The 19729-nt window shown below is 41.8% G+C and overlaps 1 protein-coding gene across 1 annotated transcript in view; it reads right to left on the reverse strand.

Annotated features, from left to right (window-relative positions):
- Positions 1 to 6213: 6213 nt before the first annotated feature.
- The window catches only part of edar (ectodysplasin A receptor), a 41825-nt gene continuing 28309 nt past the window's right edge, over positions 6214 to 19729 (reverse strand). Inside the window, exons 6-12 of the mRNA XM_084362287.1 lie at positions 16105 to 16179; positions 15832 to 15957; positions 15636 to 15710; positions 12699 to 12771; positions 9948 to 10236; positions 9756 to 9819; positions 6214 to 9276 (exon numbers count right to left, since the gene is read on the reverse strand). Coding sequence (XP_084218413.1) covers positions 8891 to 9276; positions 9756 to 9819; positions 9948 to 10236; positions 12699 to 12771; positions 15636 to 15710; positions 15832 to 15957; positions 16105 to 16179 — 1088 coding nt within the window. The 3' untranslated portion in view covers positions 6214 to 8890. The remainder of the gene's footprint in view (positions 9277 to 9755; positions 9820 to 9947; positions 10237 to 12698; positions 12772 to 15635; positions 15711 to 15831; positions 15958 to 16104; positions 16180 to 19729) is intronic.

Genomic DNA, 19729 nt, shown 5'->3' on the forward strand with positions numbered 1-19729 from the left:
GAACATTGACAGTATATTCACCCTGCTGAACGTTTTTTAAACCAGGTCTTTCTGTTGATCTGTCTGGAAGCTTCTGCATCAGCTGTGCTGAAGGTGCAGGAGTGAGCTGCAGCTTATAGTTTAGTCCCTTTTAATGATACGTCACGTTGTTACCAAAATGAGTTTGGTTTGTTCTCACTCGCTGGCACGGCATCTGTTTTTATACAAAATGACTGGAAAACATTTCATTTTTATTGGCCTTTTAAAAAATTCTTGTGTTGTTGTAAATAAAAAAGTACAATTTTAATCTCCACTGGGGGTGAAACTAAATAGTCAGAGACCTAAAAAGGGAAATCCCCCTCGTTTCTACTGAGCACATCACCCTGATTAAGTCTTATCCTACCTTAAATTCTTTCTCTCTCCGTCACATTTTTACTACTTCAGTAACCGTCAACAGCCGTGTGCAGTGGAGATTATATATTAGATAAAAGAGGTCATATTTTGCAGGCAAGTACGGAGGAGCAGAGTATTTACATTGTGTTCCAGTTGTGGCTGTTGTGAATTTTGCTGCATCTGGATGATATCAGATGGATCATCAGGCTGTATGATCAGCACACTCTGCACACAGCAGCCACGTAAACACTCATCCCGTGACCGCCATTCTTCCCCGAGCCACCCAGCTTCACCCTGTCACATCAAGGCAAGATGCATTGCGGTAAATAAAAACTCTCTGTCATGATCATCATTTTATCATCAACTGTTTCTTCAGCATCCATCTCTTCTGCCTCCAAGCACGTCCGCTCTGCAGATTGAGTACAAATTGATTGAAAGCTGGAGCTCACTGCAAAGCCATTCATCAATTTCTTACTTTATTGACTCATCTTTTGCCTTGGCTTCAGTCTGAAGCTATTGAGTTGAGTGGTAACACATGACAGCCGATCAGAGCTGCACTATTTCCTCGCCTAACAAATTAATGCGATATTGTCGGATTACCAATCAAGTAATATTTTATGGAGTTACCTCTATGACATTAAGACCTTGTATGGCTTTGGGGGGCACCCCAGTTCGGTAGACCTTGCAAATCCAATTCTCTCCCCTTTCTTTGTTTGTCCACACGTTCCTTGTCTAAATTGATCCCAGCCACTGATAACAGATGACCTCAAAGCTGTCTGAAATATGGTTGTGAAAGACGGTCTGAAGTTTCCCACATTTCTGAAAAGCTGAGGTCTGGTCAGTTGCAAAGATGTCAGCAAGTTTACGACAAGCCAAAAAAAAGAGAAACAACGCACTGCAGCATAATTCGCTTCTTCACTCGTGTTCATCCATATGCGCAGTGTGGACTTACGGATCAAGAATCCACTGATATAAGGATGGATGGATCTAAATGGACAGATAGATCTTGAAATTGATACCATAGTGTCCATGCACAGATACTGTAGAGGGTGATCTCTAACAAAGCTAAACTTTGTAAGCTGTAGAAAAGTAATGTGAAGGCAGAGCTGTTGTATTTTTATTGCATTTTAATCGTTAAGTGGAAAAAAAAATGGTAAAAGTGAAAAGTGGCCACTGCTTATATGCATGCATTTATGAAGAGAGAGGAAATATATTAATATGCAAAAATATGAAACTCAGTAATAGAGATTAGTTCCAGTTTAATTTTTTTAAATGTATTTTAAGTGGCTGCTTTTCAAGCCTGAAGGCTGAGAGTGTCTGATATTCAAATAGATTTTGGGTGGAATGTCACTTTAACGGGGCTTTATTGCCTGTGTGCTGACTCCAGGAACTGTCAATGGGTGATTTATTTACTCTCATGACTTCAGTTAAGTCTGGTCTGCACTGCAGTCAGCGTAGCAGTGTCTGGTCCTTGTTACCTTTATACGGCTCTATACGCTGATCTTGATTTATGTTTGCGTTTTTTCAGTGAACCAAAAATTCGAAGAATTACCGTATAGAGTGGCCCGGCTCTGGTCTGGCTGGTAAACCTCATTAAAATGTTATTTGGTGGTTGGGGGGAAGCTGGCAGGGGGAAACATTAGCGGTTCCACTTCAGCACAACCATAAAGTCAAGTCAATCAGCAATTTGACATTGGAGACCACCAAATGTATATTTCTTTTCCACCAGCCGCAAAATGCATAAATATTCTGTTTGAGTGATATAATAAGCACATGGAGGGTCTGGTAATATACCTGACTGTAAATGAGGTAGTGTGTGTGTGAAGGAATTGTGAGTGGAAGCAGCTGTCAGGGGTTATTTATGGTCGACAGGCTCAGATCACAAGGGTTTTCCAAATCCCCATTTGTTTAACCTCTTTTTGCATCTGATAATGATTGTATCTGTAAAAAAAAAAAATCAAGTGTCAATCCTAATTCGGGACTCACAAACATGTTGCACATTTCTTTTCTGCCTGTGTATTTTTGGCTAAGCTTCATGTGTCAACGTCTCTCCAAATTTCTGTCTCCCTCCTCATTATTATCTTTCCAGAATCTCTGAATCTATTGGGGCCGATGTCGAGTCTGTACTTGATTGTGAAGTCTTTTTTCTTTTTTTCCTTTTTCAAAATTTCCACATTGGTCGGTCACTCAAGGCATCACAACTTAAAGCGTATCTAATTATATTGATTGCAAATTTAACAATAGTCCCAAATTTGTACCCTCAAGCTCCACTGCTACATAAAACAATACAACAATTCAACATTTCAACATTTTGCACGTATTCACTTTCTTGCCAAAAGATGGATAACGCCATTGAAACTGCTCATGTAAATTGCCTTAAAGGGGCCTCACGTACTAATTCATGACAATTTACATGTATTAATGTATTGATACAATATTTTATTGGTTACCCGCCGGTGTGCTGAATGATTGAGACGATGATACTGGAGGGTTAGCTCTGCTCTGCTCTCTCAAGCTAGCTCTGACAGTAGCTTCAGTAACAGGTGACGTAAAGGTTAATGGGTGTCGGGCAATGAAAGCAAAATTAATCATAACTGACCCTTCGTGAGTTAGATTAGATTAGCTTAGCATAAAAAATGAAAGCAGGTGTGAACGGCTCTGTCCAATATTTAAAAATGGCCTACCAGCCCCTCACTAAGTAATACAAAATGTCTTGTTTATTGGATTTACACACAAACAGAAGCTACTTAATGTAACTCTTTCTTTATCTATCTGCGCAGCATGGCCAGCTGTTTCCCCCTGACAGTGGTTTCAATCATCTCAGCTCACACAAGAAAAGCAAATAAGCATATTTCCCAAAATCCCAAACTTTCAGACAGATGCTCTACTTAAAACGTAAAAAACACTCACTTACCCGAAACCTTTAAAAAAATGTGCTGCTTCATGGAGAACAGTGCATAAGGCAGAATCAGCTTGGAGGTTCAGCGTTGATGGACACTTCTTGAACCACTCCTGCAGCGCACGTCTTTGCTGTCCGTCAGTAAGTCTCAGTAGTTCTGGACACTTTTATTTTCAGCAAATTCTGGCTAATTACTGTGCATCTGTTCCTGCCAACTGCTGGATACTCTGTCCTAACTTCTTTAGAAAGGATTTTTCCCATGATTATTGAAAACCGGTGGCAGCTTTAAAAAGTATCTGTTCCTCGTTTTTCACGGTTAACTGCAAGATGCATTGCTAAGTGTATTTTATAACATCGTGTGACAGCGTATTAGTGGGTATTTAATTGCGCAATTGTACTGCAGTTATTGCTGTTGAAAGCAATTTAATTACTAGGAGTGCAAAAACAGTTCATCCCTCAAACCAGACAGACAATTTTTGATCCAAAAAAGTGGCAGAAAATACACCCGAGGTCTGGACAGTACTTGAACTCTTGCTGTTTGATGTGTTTCCAGGTGACTGACAGGGATCAGTGTGTGCATGTAGTTGCTGTGTGAAAGGTGAGTGTGTAACTGAATAGAAGAGGTTTAATTAGCCTCCTGGTTGGCACTCCTTGCCCCGAAGTGGCTCTCTATGGCTTCATCCTCCTCCTCATTTAAAATCAAGCCAAGCACTAAAACAGACCCTTAAGACACACATCTGCGTACATGTATGCTCAATGTGTGTGTGTGTGTGTGTTGTCAGACTAAAAGGCTCTTCACTTGGGACGGATTATCTGTGGGCAATTGTGAATGTTGGAAACATGATGGGGAAAACGATCTCAGTGTGATGCCCCACAGCATCGTCACTGGCACTTCCACTGCCAGGCAGACCTTCTGTGAACCCGACTTTAGATCCAGAGCCAGAACATACACACCTCATCAATTAGCTAAGGCCTTGGGAATCTTGGCACAAACACACACCTACACAAAATAAAAAGCCCGATGACAGAGTGTTATGCAGAGGTGACACAGTCGTAGCTAATGTCTTGTTGGAGAAAAGGTCTTTCGCTTTTTATGTTGGTGCAGGTCAGGTTGCATGCTTTGTAACCGGGATATGTAAAAATCTCTTTTTCAAGGGCAGTTTTACAATATACACATCCTAACGAACAAAGCGCAGTACAAGACATACATCCAAAGATATCAGTTTAAAGTCTCTGTGAGATGGACAATAGCATGCGAGTTGCTTCAGCACAGTCACGTGTTTCCTGTGAAAACACCGACACTGACTCTCCATGGACTGGCAGCTCCCAGTGAACACAGTCGGACCAGGACGGAAAACAGACGGAGGTGACGAGACACATTGTATGTGATGAAAACACCGAAAAACAACGATTTTGACTTCATGGGGACTGAGAACCAACACCCCAACGATTCTGTCTCCAGGTCTTGCAAAACAAATTTAAAAGCATTCAAAGAAATCTGATTGTAGAAGAATTGATTTATTATCTTTGCTGTCCAGCGTACTTCTCACTCAGAGCCTCTCCGTCCGGCATAAAACTCACTAGTGCGGTGGAGACATGGAGCCTCGATAGCCGCGTGTTGGCCTACGTCCACGATAACGACAAAATTATAGTTCAATAAAATTAAGGAGAATTAAGTTACTATCTGTGAAAAAGGAGTAAACTGGTTTCCCAACTTGCAGTAGCAAGTCAGTGAGAGATAAAAGCACATTTGAGAGTGAGAACTAATGCCTGAATGACGTTAACGTCTACTAATCTTGTCCTACAGTCTTTTTCCACTGAAATAATTTCTTATTTGATGAACCACGTAGTTAGAATGTCACATTTAATGATCTATAATTAACTGTTGGGTGTATTGAATGAGCTGGAAAATGCTGTTAATAGAGATTTTCCATTCGGTGTCTTTAAACCATTAATGACCCAATCAGTGTTTGCTGTAATAGCAGCCTAACAACGTGGGATGGACCACAACACGGGGTCATTTCAGTGTCACTCACCTCTGACGTGATATAAATTGCTCATTGGTATGTTTATGGACACATTGAGTGCATGTCTACAAATTTAATATATACAGTATACATACACACATATACATCCTGTGTTGGGGGTAGTGGTGGACTTGTTACCCAGCATGGGTCAGTACAGAACTGACGCATACTGAGCTAACCTCATCAAGATGTACCAAAGGGGTGTCTGACCCTGACTTCAGCACCAGCAAGAGGATGACGAGGTCGACTATGCCATGACGTTTGACATTCAAGTCACCGTCAGAATGAATTGTAAAAGCTCCAGTGATGCCCAGACTTTCATCAAGTGTCGTCAACTATGGTGGCCGACAAGGACAAATGCAGAGCAACTCAAGAAAACTTTGTTTTTCCTAATGGGAATGTTTTTGGTCATTGCAGCACGTCCGTGCACAGTATTTGGTCGTGTTGTGTGTGTTTGCAGCACATACTAAATGCTGCACATTGACAAATTGATGTGGCTCTTTCCTACTTTGCTTGTGTTTTGTCTATTTTCATGTGTTGTCTTTGGCTGCAGCACCAGTGCTCTCGTCAGCCACTCGGTCAGGAGGTCAATATTTCAGCATCAACATGTGGACAGGCTAAACTAAGATGGTGAGCATGCTCAAGAGTATACCTGCATATACCTGCTGCGTTAGCATGCCAACGTTAGCGTTTGGCTCCAGCACTGTGCCAAAGTACAGCCTCACAGAGCTGCTAGCTTTTGACTCTGTTAACTTGTTGCATACCAGCGCAAAATGCACAACTAACAGCATCAGTCTATAAAAGTGTTCTTAAATATCAGTCATGTCAATACTTTTGCTATTTAAAGTCCTTTAGGCAGACAAAATTCCTTATAAAAAAGTCAGTTTTCACATTATTAAATGAAAAAAACAAGCAGATTTTGCCATACATCTTTATTAATGTATACATTATGTACAATAATAAGTTATATATACAGTTATACTTTGGTTCGGTGATGAGTTTGTGTGTGTTTCTACATGTTCTACTATACTGTGTGTGCTACTGAGGTAAGTAATTCATGTTTGGCTTCTGTGTATCATCAGCATGATATATGTAAGACAAGATTTTGCCTGTCTGAAAACAGGCTTGGGTCCATTTCATTTCAATTCAAACCAACAATTCTATTATTTACAAAAGTTCAACAGCATAAAACATCATAAAAAACAACTAGTTAAACCTGTTTTGAATTGAAGTGGATTCGGGGAAGACAACCCTGCACTAAAAAAGGAAACATATTCAAATGTGAGCTTTTCGTTGGCCTTGACGGCAGATGTTAAAGAGAAGTTAATTACGAACGCAGCCTTGATAAACATGCACATTGATCAGGTTAACGTGCTGGAGTCCAGCCCCAGAGCTTGCAGTGTAAAAGAAGAACAGAAAAGCATCTGCAGCAGGTGATGTGTTTGATTTTGTGCATAGCGTTCATGTGACAGTGTGCTGACAGCATCAGACATCAGCTAGAGATCAGTCCTGTTCCCAAGACATGAGATCAAAGTCAGTCTCGGCCTCGTTTGTGAAAGAAAGTTGGTCTTTCCGAGCTCACTGCTCAGTTTTGAGGCTTAACTGCGGGAGAAAGCAGGACGTTGACCGACAGCATCTTATCTTTTAACATCATCTATAAATGAAGCTAAGATAAGCATTAATGTGATGCTTTTCTTCACAAAGTTTAACTTGATGCTTATCAGAGCCACCCGCATTCTCTGCACATACAACACTTAACCGGCTTCAGCTGCATTTCAGAAGAGGACAGCCCACACGGCTGCATATTGTTCTCATTTGCCATATTGGTCCCATTGGGGAGAGGGGAGCTTAAATCCTGTCTGAGCATGACTGAGCCGACCACAAAAGCTGACTAAGGTCAGACGTTATAGGACGACCGTAGCGCTGCTTCCACCACGACCGGCTCAATTGTGCACCGTTCACAGCGCAGCAGCCCTCGGGGCGTTTAGTCTTGCCTGCGCCGTGGCATCTCTCTTTTTAATGCAGGGTTTTTACAACTTTTCCACTGGGCTTTCAGTGGTTAAGTGGCCCTAAATGCTTAATTGGGTGCTGGAAATCACAGGCACTTTGCACCCGCTCTGTAAACCGCAACACTTCAGCCTATTAGGGGCCCGGGGAGCCACACGCCAAATAATTAGGGCTGGCGGCAGCACTAGACCGCAGCATTGGGGTAAAAGGGGAATGAGCGGGAAGAGGAAGAATTATGAGTTGGGGGGGGGGGGGGCACAGACTGGGTCAATGCTGAGGAAGTAGTTGTAGTAACAGAGAGTAATGGTGTCTGTGTGTTAAAGTTGGGATTTACATGTGAGTTCAGGCAGAACACGAGCAGGAGAGTGACGCTGTGTTCATGTATTGTATAGATTAAAACAGCCAACTAAGCTTAAATGTGTTTTCTGTATATCTGTGTTTTAAAGGAGCACTATGTAGTTTTGAGGGAAGACATTTTGACTGATTTTTTTATGGCTAAACAAGCTAAACAAGCTAAACAAAGTCTTTGTTTTCATGACTGACTAAAAACTGACTTTACAGGACAACACAGTTTTCATACTGCTCGTTCATTCTGTTATGGGAAAAATAAATACTTCTGAGTTTGTATAAGTACCTTATAAATACTGTAAATATTTAAATTCTGAGTTTGAATTTCTTCTCTAAAACGACATAGTGTCCCTTTAAAGGAAAAATCACAGTATTAATCTAGAACTGACAACATAATGTCTTTAGCTAATCATTAAAAAATCACAACACTGTTCTGTAATGTTGACTGCAGTCGTGTTTAGGCTGGTGACATCACGAGACAGAGGCGGTTGTCCCCAAATGTCCAAGCAAAGTTTCCCACACGAAAGCTGGACCGAGTGAAGTTTTAGCATTTCCAGCTGGGACATAACAATAGCATTTTAAGTAGGGAGCTCATACTATCTGCTGTTTTTCCTCTTTGATGACAGCATAAATGAAGTTATGAATGTTAACTGATGCTGCGGTCAACCCGGGTCGCTTTCTACTTTTCTTTATACAGACATGAACGTCTCGTGACAGCCGCACGATCAGCCAGCGGTTAGAGGACGACAGAGAAGGCATCCTCGGTCGTCCCACTGTTATACTGGTGTGGGAAAGGCACAGGATGGACACTGGTTTCCATCAGCAAACCCTTGTGTCTTTTTGCATAATACATTTTGTATTAAAACTTTTTGAAAAAAGCTGTAGCTGTGTTGCGTCCAGCGCACAGTTTATCCTAGCATTCGAGAGAGAGAAACTAATTCTTATAATTTTATTTGAGCAAAGTAGAAAATATTTGAACTCGCAAACTAGATCTTTGGTTTTCGTCTTTCCCTGTCGCGCTTTAGAAAGACAGAAAATGAAGGCCACAAAAGGTTTGTTAGATAATTAGCTTCTTGACAGAGAAAATCCATCATAGCGAAGGATTGTGCACAGGGAAGTTCACTGACATTCTTCATGTGATGGGGGTAAGGTGTATACTGTATATGAGCTGTCCTTGTCAGAGCAGTATCTGTCCTGAACACCCCCAAGTCTCTGAAGTCTCTTCTCCACCACGTATTTAGACACTGGCGCAGCGCTGGGATGGAGATGAGCACTGGGTTGGACAGACCAACTGGCTGTGAAAACTGTTGATGCCCTGCCGGCCGGCAGCCACCCCCGTCTCGCTGGTGCCCAGAACGTCCGAGCAGAGCGACTCCACGGCGTCCAGCCTCTCGATCTGTACCAGGCGGGTCAGGAGGTCGGGGATGCTGTAGCCCGCCGTGCTGACTCTCTCGAAGAGCTGCAGGCCGTCGCTCATGCCGCCGATCTCGTCGCGCTTCAGCCCGAAGCTCTCGGCCAGATGCCTCCACGTCTTCACCACGGCCGCCTCGCTGCTGTAGGAGGAGCTCAGCATGCGGCTGGTCTTCTCCAGGCAGTCGAAGGGAAGCTCAGTGGGGCTCAGGCCTGGACAGAGACAGGACTGTTAGAACTTACTGCAACACGATCACAGTTACTTATATCAAGATTTAAAGGGACGATATGTGCTGTTATTTTCAGATTTTGGTCTTTGTTCTCACTTCATCTACTTTGCTGCAGCTCTCATGCGCTAATCTTTGATGTTATCTGAAAAGATGCCTCTTTAGGCATTAGGGGGAAGTCATTTTCTTAACAAACATATAGTATTGATTAAGTCCGACTGTCATTTACTGGTGAAAAATACGTCTGTGGAGTGAGGTAATGACTTCTTTCCGCCAAAGTTCCACTTTCTCAAGCAATTTTCTTGAGAATGGCAGTCGCTGCCATGTCTCACTTCAACACAGACATAACACTTCATAACTTGGTCTATAAAGAGTTTGTCTTCCCCGGAAAGAAGTGAAAATGCCCCCACAGTAATGACAGAAATCAATTCTTGATTACAAGGCTTGGCAAGATGGATGACTTACCCTCTGTCACATTGCAGGCTCTGGCATACAGATCCAGGATCTTTTTCCTTCGACTCTGAAGCATCTGTGTAGTAAAAATAAAAAAATAAATAGCAGCACAAAATGTGTGATTTCCAGATCAAACTGAACTGCAGATCTGTTTGTAATCATATTTTTACGACAGAAACATCTTTAAAAGCTCCCTCTTCCTACCCCTGGGGTTTTATTGTTGTTGTTGATTGCGTTCACACTGCTGATGTGGTTGGTGCTGGCGATGTGGTTGGGACTCGGGATGTTATTGGTGGTTGTCCCGTTGCAAGCTGGGTCACGATCCAAGAGGCCCAGAGAGAGCAGGCAGAGGTCAGGCTTGTTTCCCAGATTGACGAGGCACGGGTTGGGGTTGTTGGTCTCGGCTGACCCTTGCTTGTCGGACGCCGCCTCCTCGTCGCTGTCGATGCTGCGGCTCAACAGCTGCTCGTTCTCTGATGACGCATCGTTTTCACTGCACACAAAGGAAAAACACATTTGAACATATGAAGCTTATAAACAAAAAATTGCAGGTTTACAGGGGGTTGTGTGCTGGTCTATGTCTTGGACAGGGCGCACTGACGTACATGAGCTTCAGATGTGCAGGCACGAGGATTTTATTACCTTTAGACTGAGCCAAGGTGACTGTTTCTTCTCTTTTTGCTAAGATAAGCTAACCAGCTGCTTTTTCTTATTTGCTGCTGACTCTCAGCAAGAAAGTGAATAAGTGTTTTTCCCAACATATTAGATCAACATGTTCTCACTCCCAGGTCCTCAAATACGGCAGCTCAGTCAGTGGCCTTGGCAGCGGATCACACTGAGACGCGTTGCCAGCCATTTCCTACGGTACGGATGTAACTATTTTTAATACGCGTTTGACTGCCACCGCTTTGTGCTCAGATCTACACATACACATGCACCACTTCTCGTTCTACGAAACAAAATAGCTGTACGCGGTGTCGGTGCCGTATGACATGATTTCACGCTGCGACTGACCGCTAATGTTGCACAGAGTGACTCTGTGTCTCTGCAAACTTGATGAGAAGTTTGACAAACGAGCGGGAGAAGAATGCTGCTGTTGTTGTTGTTGCCATAGCTGCTGATGTTTCGGAGCCGTTCCTGTGATTGACTGAAATAGCCCTGCGTTTTACCACATGATACCATGTAATATCATTTTATTACCCGGCCTCTTCCTCCCTATGCTTGTTCTGGATTTTCTCCCAAAAGCACCTTGTTGACAGAGATGCTCACAGAATGCCATTGTTTCACAGTCCCACGCTCTTCTCCTGAACGCTCACACAAAATGGCATTGTTTCCCGGACATCCAACACCCACTCTGGCAGCTAAAGCAGTGAGTTAGCACATCCTCTGGCATGCTGCTATACCACACTGTTTTACTGCTATTGACGCTGAGCCGTGTGTGTGTGTGTGTGCATGTGTATCTCATCTATTCTCTTATTTACACCCATATATTGCAACAGCGTATTAATCTAAGCATGTTCACTACAGGGGCTGTAACATTTGAGCACAATGGTTCACTGTAGGTTTGGTGCAATACTCTAAGCTATCATCGACTCCCACGCGCCTCTCTCTGCACGTTAGCCACTAGCGGCTATAAAGCAGCATTGTCTGCGCACGGGGGATGAGCTAAACGCAGAAAGACGAAGGTGTGAAAACTGTCGTTCTTTGTTGTCTGCCAGGACATGCTTTTCACCTGGCAGTGGTTTTAGGCGAAGCTTGGAATAAACACCCTCATCCATGACAACTACCCCCTCTGTCAGTGTCTTAAAGTTTGCTAGGCTTCAGGGCTCATCTATGCTACCTCACCAACCCCCCCAGACCCACTTCTCTGCCTGCTGCAAAGCCACATAATGGCTCTCTGCTTCATTAAATACAAAACAAGAAAAAAACTGAACTTGCTTTTAACATACCTTACACACACACACACACACACGAATACGCAGATACAGAAAGAAAAAAAAAACGACCAGCAGCAATGCTATTACTACTGCAGTGACTTGTTCTGTGGTGGCTTAATTACGGGCAGATGCTGAAAAAAATTACAAAAGCTTCTTTCTGTTTTGCAAAGTCTCTCTGACGCCACATACAAGTACAGAAAAACACACTCGTAATGTGCACTTAAACACAGTAGTGTACAATGTTTTATACACACACACGTAATATTCACTGAAGAATGAGCACAAAATAATGTGTAAATATACACTGATACAGCAGATAGACCTAATCCATATACAAGTAGTATTAAGAGCTAAAAAAGTCCTGGTAGGAAGGAGGCTGGGTGAAACAAACACAGGACTTTAACCCAGGAGACAGCTTTACATGTCCCGTGTGTTACCAAAAGTCAACGGTGAGTTATTTTAACTTGCTAATGAAGTCAAGTGACATCAAATACGTAACGTAAGTGAACTTACATACGTAACATAGTTATTTTAACCCAAACCACGATGCGTTCCTAAACATAACCAAGTAGTTTTAGTGTCTAAACCTAACCAAACTGTGAGCATATCCAGTTCACCTACCTCTTGCACACTGTAACATTGTTTTGGAAAAGGTGATATATGTAATTTTTGAGTCACTGACAATCTATCCATTCAGTTGTTTAGGTATGAGGATGTGTTTGTTGTAATATAAGTGAGTGGAAGACATTTGTGTAGGTTTTTATGGACAGGAAACGGTTTAATGTGGAGTTGTGTGATAGAAAATAAGTTGAATTGACTTTGACTTTGTACTGTAGCTGTAACAGTCGGTGTAAATCTCTTTCCAACCTCAGTGAATTAACTAATAATAAGACTGGTACTAAAGCATTGCTAAGCTCACAATATGCTTGTTACCAGCTTCTACCAAATCCAGTGTTATCCAATTATATCAAGAGTAACAGTGTGGCGAAGTTGTTTGAGAATCAGACGCATCTCTCACCTTTTCACCGCCTTCTGAGGAGGAGCTTTCATTTTGTCGAACTCATCTTTCTCGGAGTAGATCACCACATTATCTAGAGAGAAAAGAAAAGATACAGAGGTTTGTAAGTCAGTAAAAATAACACTGCAAAAATGCTCAGATCTCAAAGAGTCGTGGTTCCAACATCTGTCATCGTTTCTTATCTGAGACGCTGCATTATACCCAAACTTCTCCAAAGATCTGCAGGATGATTTAACGCTCACGCTCACACTTTTTGCCGAACAGCAGCCACCGTGGCAACACAAGGCAATAACAGGAGAATGGCCGATTGCACTGACCTTCATTTCTTGTGTCTGGGGTGCTTTTTATTATTTCAAAAGCTTCATAATCTGTGTTTAACTCTTTGTGAATGTGCACGCCTCATTATGGGGATGCATTTATTGACATACGAGCACTCGCAAAGTAGTCCAAAATTAAAGATGTAAATATAGAAAAGATCTCATATCTGATTTTGTGCGCTCTGATCTTTAGTCGCGATGCAAGACAGGATAACACCGCCATGTTTTAATCGATGTTGGCATGACTTGAAGTGCGCAAAGAGAAAGGACAGATTCCTGAGGCGAACAGGATGTACACCACGCACAGAGGAGCTGCAGTCTGAACGGCGTATAAAACAATTATATTGACTATTATGTTTAATTACACGTACATCATGGACACTGATAGGGACAGACAGCGTAATGAGTGAATACCTAAGTGGAACAAATGCTGTGTGTGTGTGAGAGAGAAAGAGTGTGTGGGTGTGCGTGTGTGTGTGTGTGTATTTAAGCGTCTGTGTCTTTCATCTCACAACCTTATTAAGTCTGTGTCTACATGAGTGACAGCTAGCTCCGGTTGAGCTCCGAGCAATGGGCTTCTATCCCATATTCACACGCACCAATACACACACGCACCAATACACACACACACACACACACACACACACACACACACACACACACACACACACGCGGTAACAACCGAACATTAAGTGACAAAGCAGACATTTATTTTTTAATCATACTGTAACTACATAATCGTGTTTTCTTATCTATTACATTATTAAGTTAGCGACCATGTTTGACCACTAGGTGTGTGTGTGTGCGCGCGTGTGCATGTGTGGGTTCTCATTCACACCACATGTAAGTGGTTAGTCAGTCAGTCTGCGAGTGAGATTGAACAGAGCATCATTGTCAGGAGAAATGGCGCCTAAAGCAACGTATGGCTTCAGCCTGTGAAGCTTCACATTCCACCATGATGTACTCATAATACTGCAGGTCTGTCAGCCTGCACGCACACACACACACACACACACACACACACACACACACACACACACACACACACACGCACGCGCACACTTGCATTTGCATACATTATGCTACCAACATTAACATGCACATACAAACTAGACAGACACATGCAGCCGACTCTATAATGTATCATCAGTGGCATCTGATTCAGTCAGTTTGATGAGGTGATGCTGTTTGTTCGGGTACGTGTTGAATTCAGAAGTAATCAGCGTTGTTTTGGTCGTCGAAGGGCAGATTTTAACCTGAACTTGAGAGCTGAAGCGTCACACGATTCATACTTGTGTCGTCACAATAGTGGAATTTGTAACTTTGATACAACACCTTGAAATATAACGGTAGCGGATACCATCTTCGATGATCATTAAAACACGAGTTATGGAGTATTAAGAAACATTTCGCTCATTTTTCTACATTTAGAAGATGACATAAGAAAAAATACCAGTGGAGGCACCAGCGGATTAAATTTCAAATGTGTGTCAACTTGCTGTCAGAAAGAAGAGTCAAAGGCTCAGCTGGTGTTGGTGTATCAATGAGTGAAGCCATTTCAAATATTCAGAATCGATGTGTATAAATATTTTGAGATTTTTACATGAATTCACACCAACATGCTGCTCCACAGACTCTTCTGCCCCGAGTTCACTTCTGAAGGAAACAGTTACAAACTCATCTGCAAATTGCAGCTTCAGTTTGAATTGAATCATTATCAGCTGAGCCCAGAGCACCACAGGAACGTGTTGGATAATACTACTGCGGACAGATAACATGCAGTGTTTGGGCTTAACATATAAGCCAGACATACAGGTACCTGAGTCAAGGTTAGGGAGGATTTTGCAGCAGGATTGAGCAGAATTACATACAGTGTTAGTGTAATCACTGCCGGGTGACATCTGTTCAGACTGACAGTAAAGCAAATTAAGTGCTGAGTCACATTTTTGAGTAATTTTATAGTCGTTAAAGCTAAGGGTGGAAAAAATAATTATAGCCTTTCATGTTACTATAATTATATAGCATAGTGTGTCTTTGTACTATTCAGAGTGTAGTTTTAAGTAGTTTCAGTTTAAACTAGTTTAAGTTTTATGGAAACATAGAAATGATCAGTTCTGTTTATTTTTACTGATATAAAATGACAATGTTACGAAGAAAAATCAGCTGGTCTCTACTGTACGCAAACAGCCTCTTATGTCATTACACTGTTGTACACTCATACTTTGTTTCATTTTATTTTTTTGTTTTGTTTCTTCGCATTTCAACATATCCTCTTGTACTTTCTGCATAATGAAAGAAAAGTCTTACAGTGAGCGCTCGTGTGATTTGTAAAAGTAACCATACTGAGTCCGGAGCTCCAGCAGTGAGTCAGGATAGAAATAATATGATTATTTATGTTTCATTTAAACATCACAACTGTAATATAATCCAAACCAGGATAAAGCTTCTAGTGTGCATGTAAACAAAGTCTGTTTTTCCTGCTAGGGACCCAAAATTATGAGGCCAGACTGGATTTAAGTCAGTTTGTGAGAGACACTAAACAGGAAGTCATTAAGAAGCTCAAAGGCTGCGTGAGCTCATTAATTATTCAATGTGTGTGTGTGTGTGTGTGACGTCTCACCAGGGACATCTTTCTTGTCTTCCTGTTTGTTGGCCTGAGCTTCCACAGCCTTCACAACTTGTCCAGAACAGCATGCTGCAGACACAAACACATACACATGAGGAACGTCATAAAACATACCAACCTTTGACATGAGATCTTGTGTGTGTGTGTGTGTGTGTGTGTGTATGTGTGTGAGTACGTGTGTGTGTCTCACCCTGGCCGCTCGGTTTGGCCTTCAGGATGTAAAACATGATGATGAGGACGATGGCGATGGCCATGATGAAAATGGTCGACATGGCAATAATGAGAGCCGTTGCTAGGTGACCTTGCCCGGTGGGATCTGAAACATGGCGGCAATGATGTAAAGTCGTATTATTAAAAATCTGTGTGTGTGTGAGACAGAACAAAGACAATTGGAGGTAATGGTGGTAATTGGAGCTGGATGAAGCTCGTCTGTATGTTTTTGCCTGTGTGTATTTGTGTTTACCTTTATGTGGATGAGGGAACACAGTCGTGCTGCCAGGGTCAATTACAGGTTTTTCTCTTTGCCCGCTGGTTGAGCCTGTGAAACACATACGCAGACACACACTTTGAATCCTAGTTCATTAACTGTGGATGTCTTGGTGACGATATCTTTTGTCGCACTGCGGTCTTCAAACATAGGGAATCTGAGCAATTGTTATTATTTCACCACTTCCTGATATCAGCAACTGAAAAGATGATGGACAGCGAGAATCTGAACTATATTTAAAGGTAAAACAACATATTTGATAACCTGTTAGCTTGCGTTAGAACAGCTAACATTAGCCTGAAACCACTTCCTAGCTAATATTTGATATTGTTACAAAACAGGATAAGAAAGGTGACATTATTGTAAAATATCAACACACATCTTGGACATGTTTGTTTATATGCTAGCGCACCAGATCTAGAAGAATCTTTATTGTCAGTTATCTTTTACATGGAACATGTAAACACACCTGAAATTAGTCCTCTGCATTTAACCCATCACTAGCTACACACATGGTAAGTGCACATACTGCAGACTAGGAGCAGTGGGCTGCCGTGTCAGGCGCCCGGGGAGCACATGGGGGTTTCGGTGCCTTGCTCAAGGGCACCTCGGCAGTAACCCAGGAAGTGAACTGGCACCTCTTCAGCTACCAGTCCACTTCCATATTGTGGTCTGTAGCTGGACTGGAACCGGCCACCCTCCGGTCCCCAAGCCAAGTCTCTACTGACTGAGCCACTGCCGCCCCCTAACATTAGATGTAGCCTAATGTTAGCTGGAAGCGGTTGGATGCTAATATTAGCTAACGGGTGATCAAATATGTTGTTTAACCTCAAAATATTGCCAATATCCCTCCAGATTTTTCACTATCCGTTGTCTTTTCAGTTGCTAATCAATCAGGAAGTGGTGAAAAGATAAAAATGGTCAGATTCCCTGTTTATATGACAACCGAGAGTACAGCAGCCAAAAATTAGCTTCACATAAGCACTTGAGCTTCCCACCCTGAGCATGATATCAAGAAAATGGCCGCTATCACAGGAATAACACACACATATTGACACCTGAGTTCACATTAGTGATTTCAAGTCACTTTAAGCGCATGTTGTTTAACATACAAAAGTGAGCCAACTTGGATTAAAGGAATAGTTTAACATTTTTAGAAAAATGTTCGTATTTGCTTTATTGCTTAGATCAAGACGAGAAGAACGATACCACTCATGTGCTCGTACTGTAAATATGAAGCTACTGCGAGCAGCCACTTAGCCTAGCTTAGCACAAAGCCTCTTTAGAAGTGATGATGAAACAAACAAGATATAAAATGCAAATTATTGAACTTAAGATGTGCTTGTAGGTGAAATTTATTGTTTCCACCTGTTTCCAGTGTTCGTGCTAAGCTACGCTAACCAGCTCCTGGCTGTAGCAACACAACTAAGCTACCACACAGACACAACAGTGGTATCAATTTCCCTCTTTAATCTTAATGTTGAACTATTTCTTGAAAGTAGTTGAATGAGTCTTCTCCAGTTGAATGAAATGCTGTCTGGCATAGACAACACAGCTTTGTTCTTGCATTTGATTGACCTTTTATCCCCCCAAACACTGTTGCATGACTTCATACTGCAAGCAGTAGCATTTGACAAAAGCAATTGTCTGTCCGTACAGCAGTCTCTTCTAAGCCTTCTCCTACCACAGTAAACAAACTGTGTGGATACAGGAAGGAAGCTCACTGTCCAAATTTATTCTATTTCTTTTTGTTCACTTTCCAATCACCTCCCCCTCCTTCTTCCCCTTTGGTCTCTCTGTCTGGATAATTCATCAACTGAATTTTTTTTCTTCCCTCTCTCTCTCCTAATGAACCTTTAAACTCCCGGAAAGCTCATAAATCGGCTCTTTTAATCAGTCTTTTATTTCAAAGAGTTGATAAACTGTAGACCTCTCTGGCATGTGCCCTACCGCTTCCCGCGGTCTCAGAGCCTCATGTCATCACACACACACACACACACACACACACACACACACACACATCAGTTGCCCTGTGGCTGCAGACATTAACTCGGGGTATGTGTTTACACTCTCTGGATAAGGATATGAGCCTGAACTGGAATTCTGTTTAGCGTCTTGTGGTTTTAATCTCCTAATCACGTCTCGCAGGCTGAACACACACTGCAAAATGATAATTCTGCAGGGCAATCAGGTCCAAACAAACTGTGAGGCGCAGAATTACAGAGCAGGAGACAAATAAAAATATCAAAGCATTTTTTTGTTTGAGGTAAGAATTGTGATACCTCAAAGCAAGGATGAAGTGAAGGTTAACCTCCGATAAATAGTTCTGTGTGAAACTGAGATATCAAGTTTATACAGCTTTTGATCTGTGTTGCTGTCATCTTTTACAAGTATTTACATGTTTTGAACCCGCTTAGAAATGTTAGCAAAAGTCACTAAAATCAACAGTGGAAGTGAAGCGATGCCTACAGACTCCTAACGTCTGCCTGCCAAAGAGTAGCATCCGCGCAAGCACTAACATGCTAATCATCTATCTTTCTCATACCCACTGAAGTTTTAATTATCACACACACAGAGCGAGGCAGGAGCCGGGGTAATTTACAGATTACACGGCGAGTGTCAGCCTGCCTTCACCCTGAGTGAGCAGAACCCCCGGCTTTCAGCTCCTTTTTATTTTTTTTTAATTTACGGTTGGGGTTGCATTATTTATACTGTTATAAATTATGATCTGTAGAGGTTTTAATTTTAATTAAAATGTACCACAGAACGATTGAACATATAGGCAGAAATACAGAAGGCTCTGTGTGATTTTTATCTTTTACCCAGACCAATCAAACTTAATTTTGGGAAACCAAACTGCATCAATGGTTTTAATTAATGACTTTAAGGTTATAATTGGAAAGGATTCAATTACTTCTTATCATCTGTTTTGAATCTCTTTGTTTATAAAACCCTAAATCAATAATCACTTCATTAAATTTGACGGTAAGGTGGATAAATCTGTCATTTTTTTGTCATTTTTTTAAACAATTATTAGCTACTGGTTAGTATACAGGCCAAAAAGTATTTTAATAAATGATTAAATCTTAAAAGTAGAGTCCTCTTTAATTCAATCAAGCCTAATGCAATATCAAACCACCAATAACTGTCCAACCATTGGGTATAATGAGCGTAGTCTAGCTTACTCTCCATATCCACATCCATGTGGATATACTTCTAAAACTTTAAAAGACACTGGTGGACTCAAAATGTGGTGAAGTGCCCTCTCTTCTTTCTGCACACTGGACCCCTGCCACATGCATGTGGTGCCCTTTTTATTTTTTTCGCCCCTGCCCCTTAAACATCCCGAGTCCACCAGTGATGAAAGATAATGTTAAAACCATTGGTACCTCTCTGAATAGCCCTTAGTACATTGGTGGTAGTTGCAGGTTGATATCCCTGTTTGTTACCTTAAAGTGACGACCCTCTATGAAACATAACGGATCAAAAAAGATTTTTATGGCGATCTGCATCTAACTGTTCTCAGTCATAGATAAAATCTACTTAAATACACATGATTTTTTTTTATCAAGATCCAGGCGTTATTCCCTGAGAAATTAAC

The sequence above is a fragment of the Pagrus pagrus genome (genome assembly GCF_965226575.1).
Source record: "Pagrus pagrus genome assembly, chromosome: 9".
Classification (NCBI taxonomy): domain Eukaryota; kingdom Metazoa; phylum Chordata; class Actinopteri; order Spariformes; family Sparidae; genus Pagrus; species Pagrus pagrus.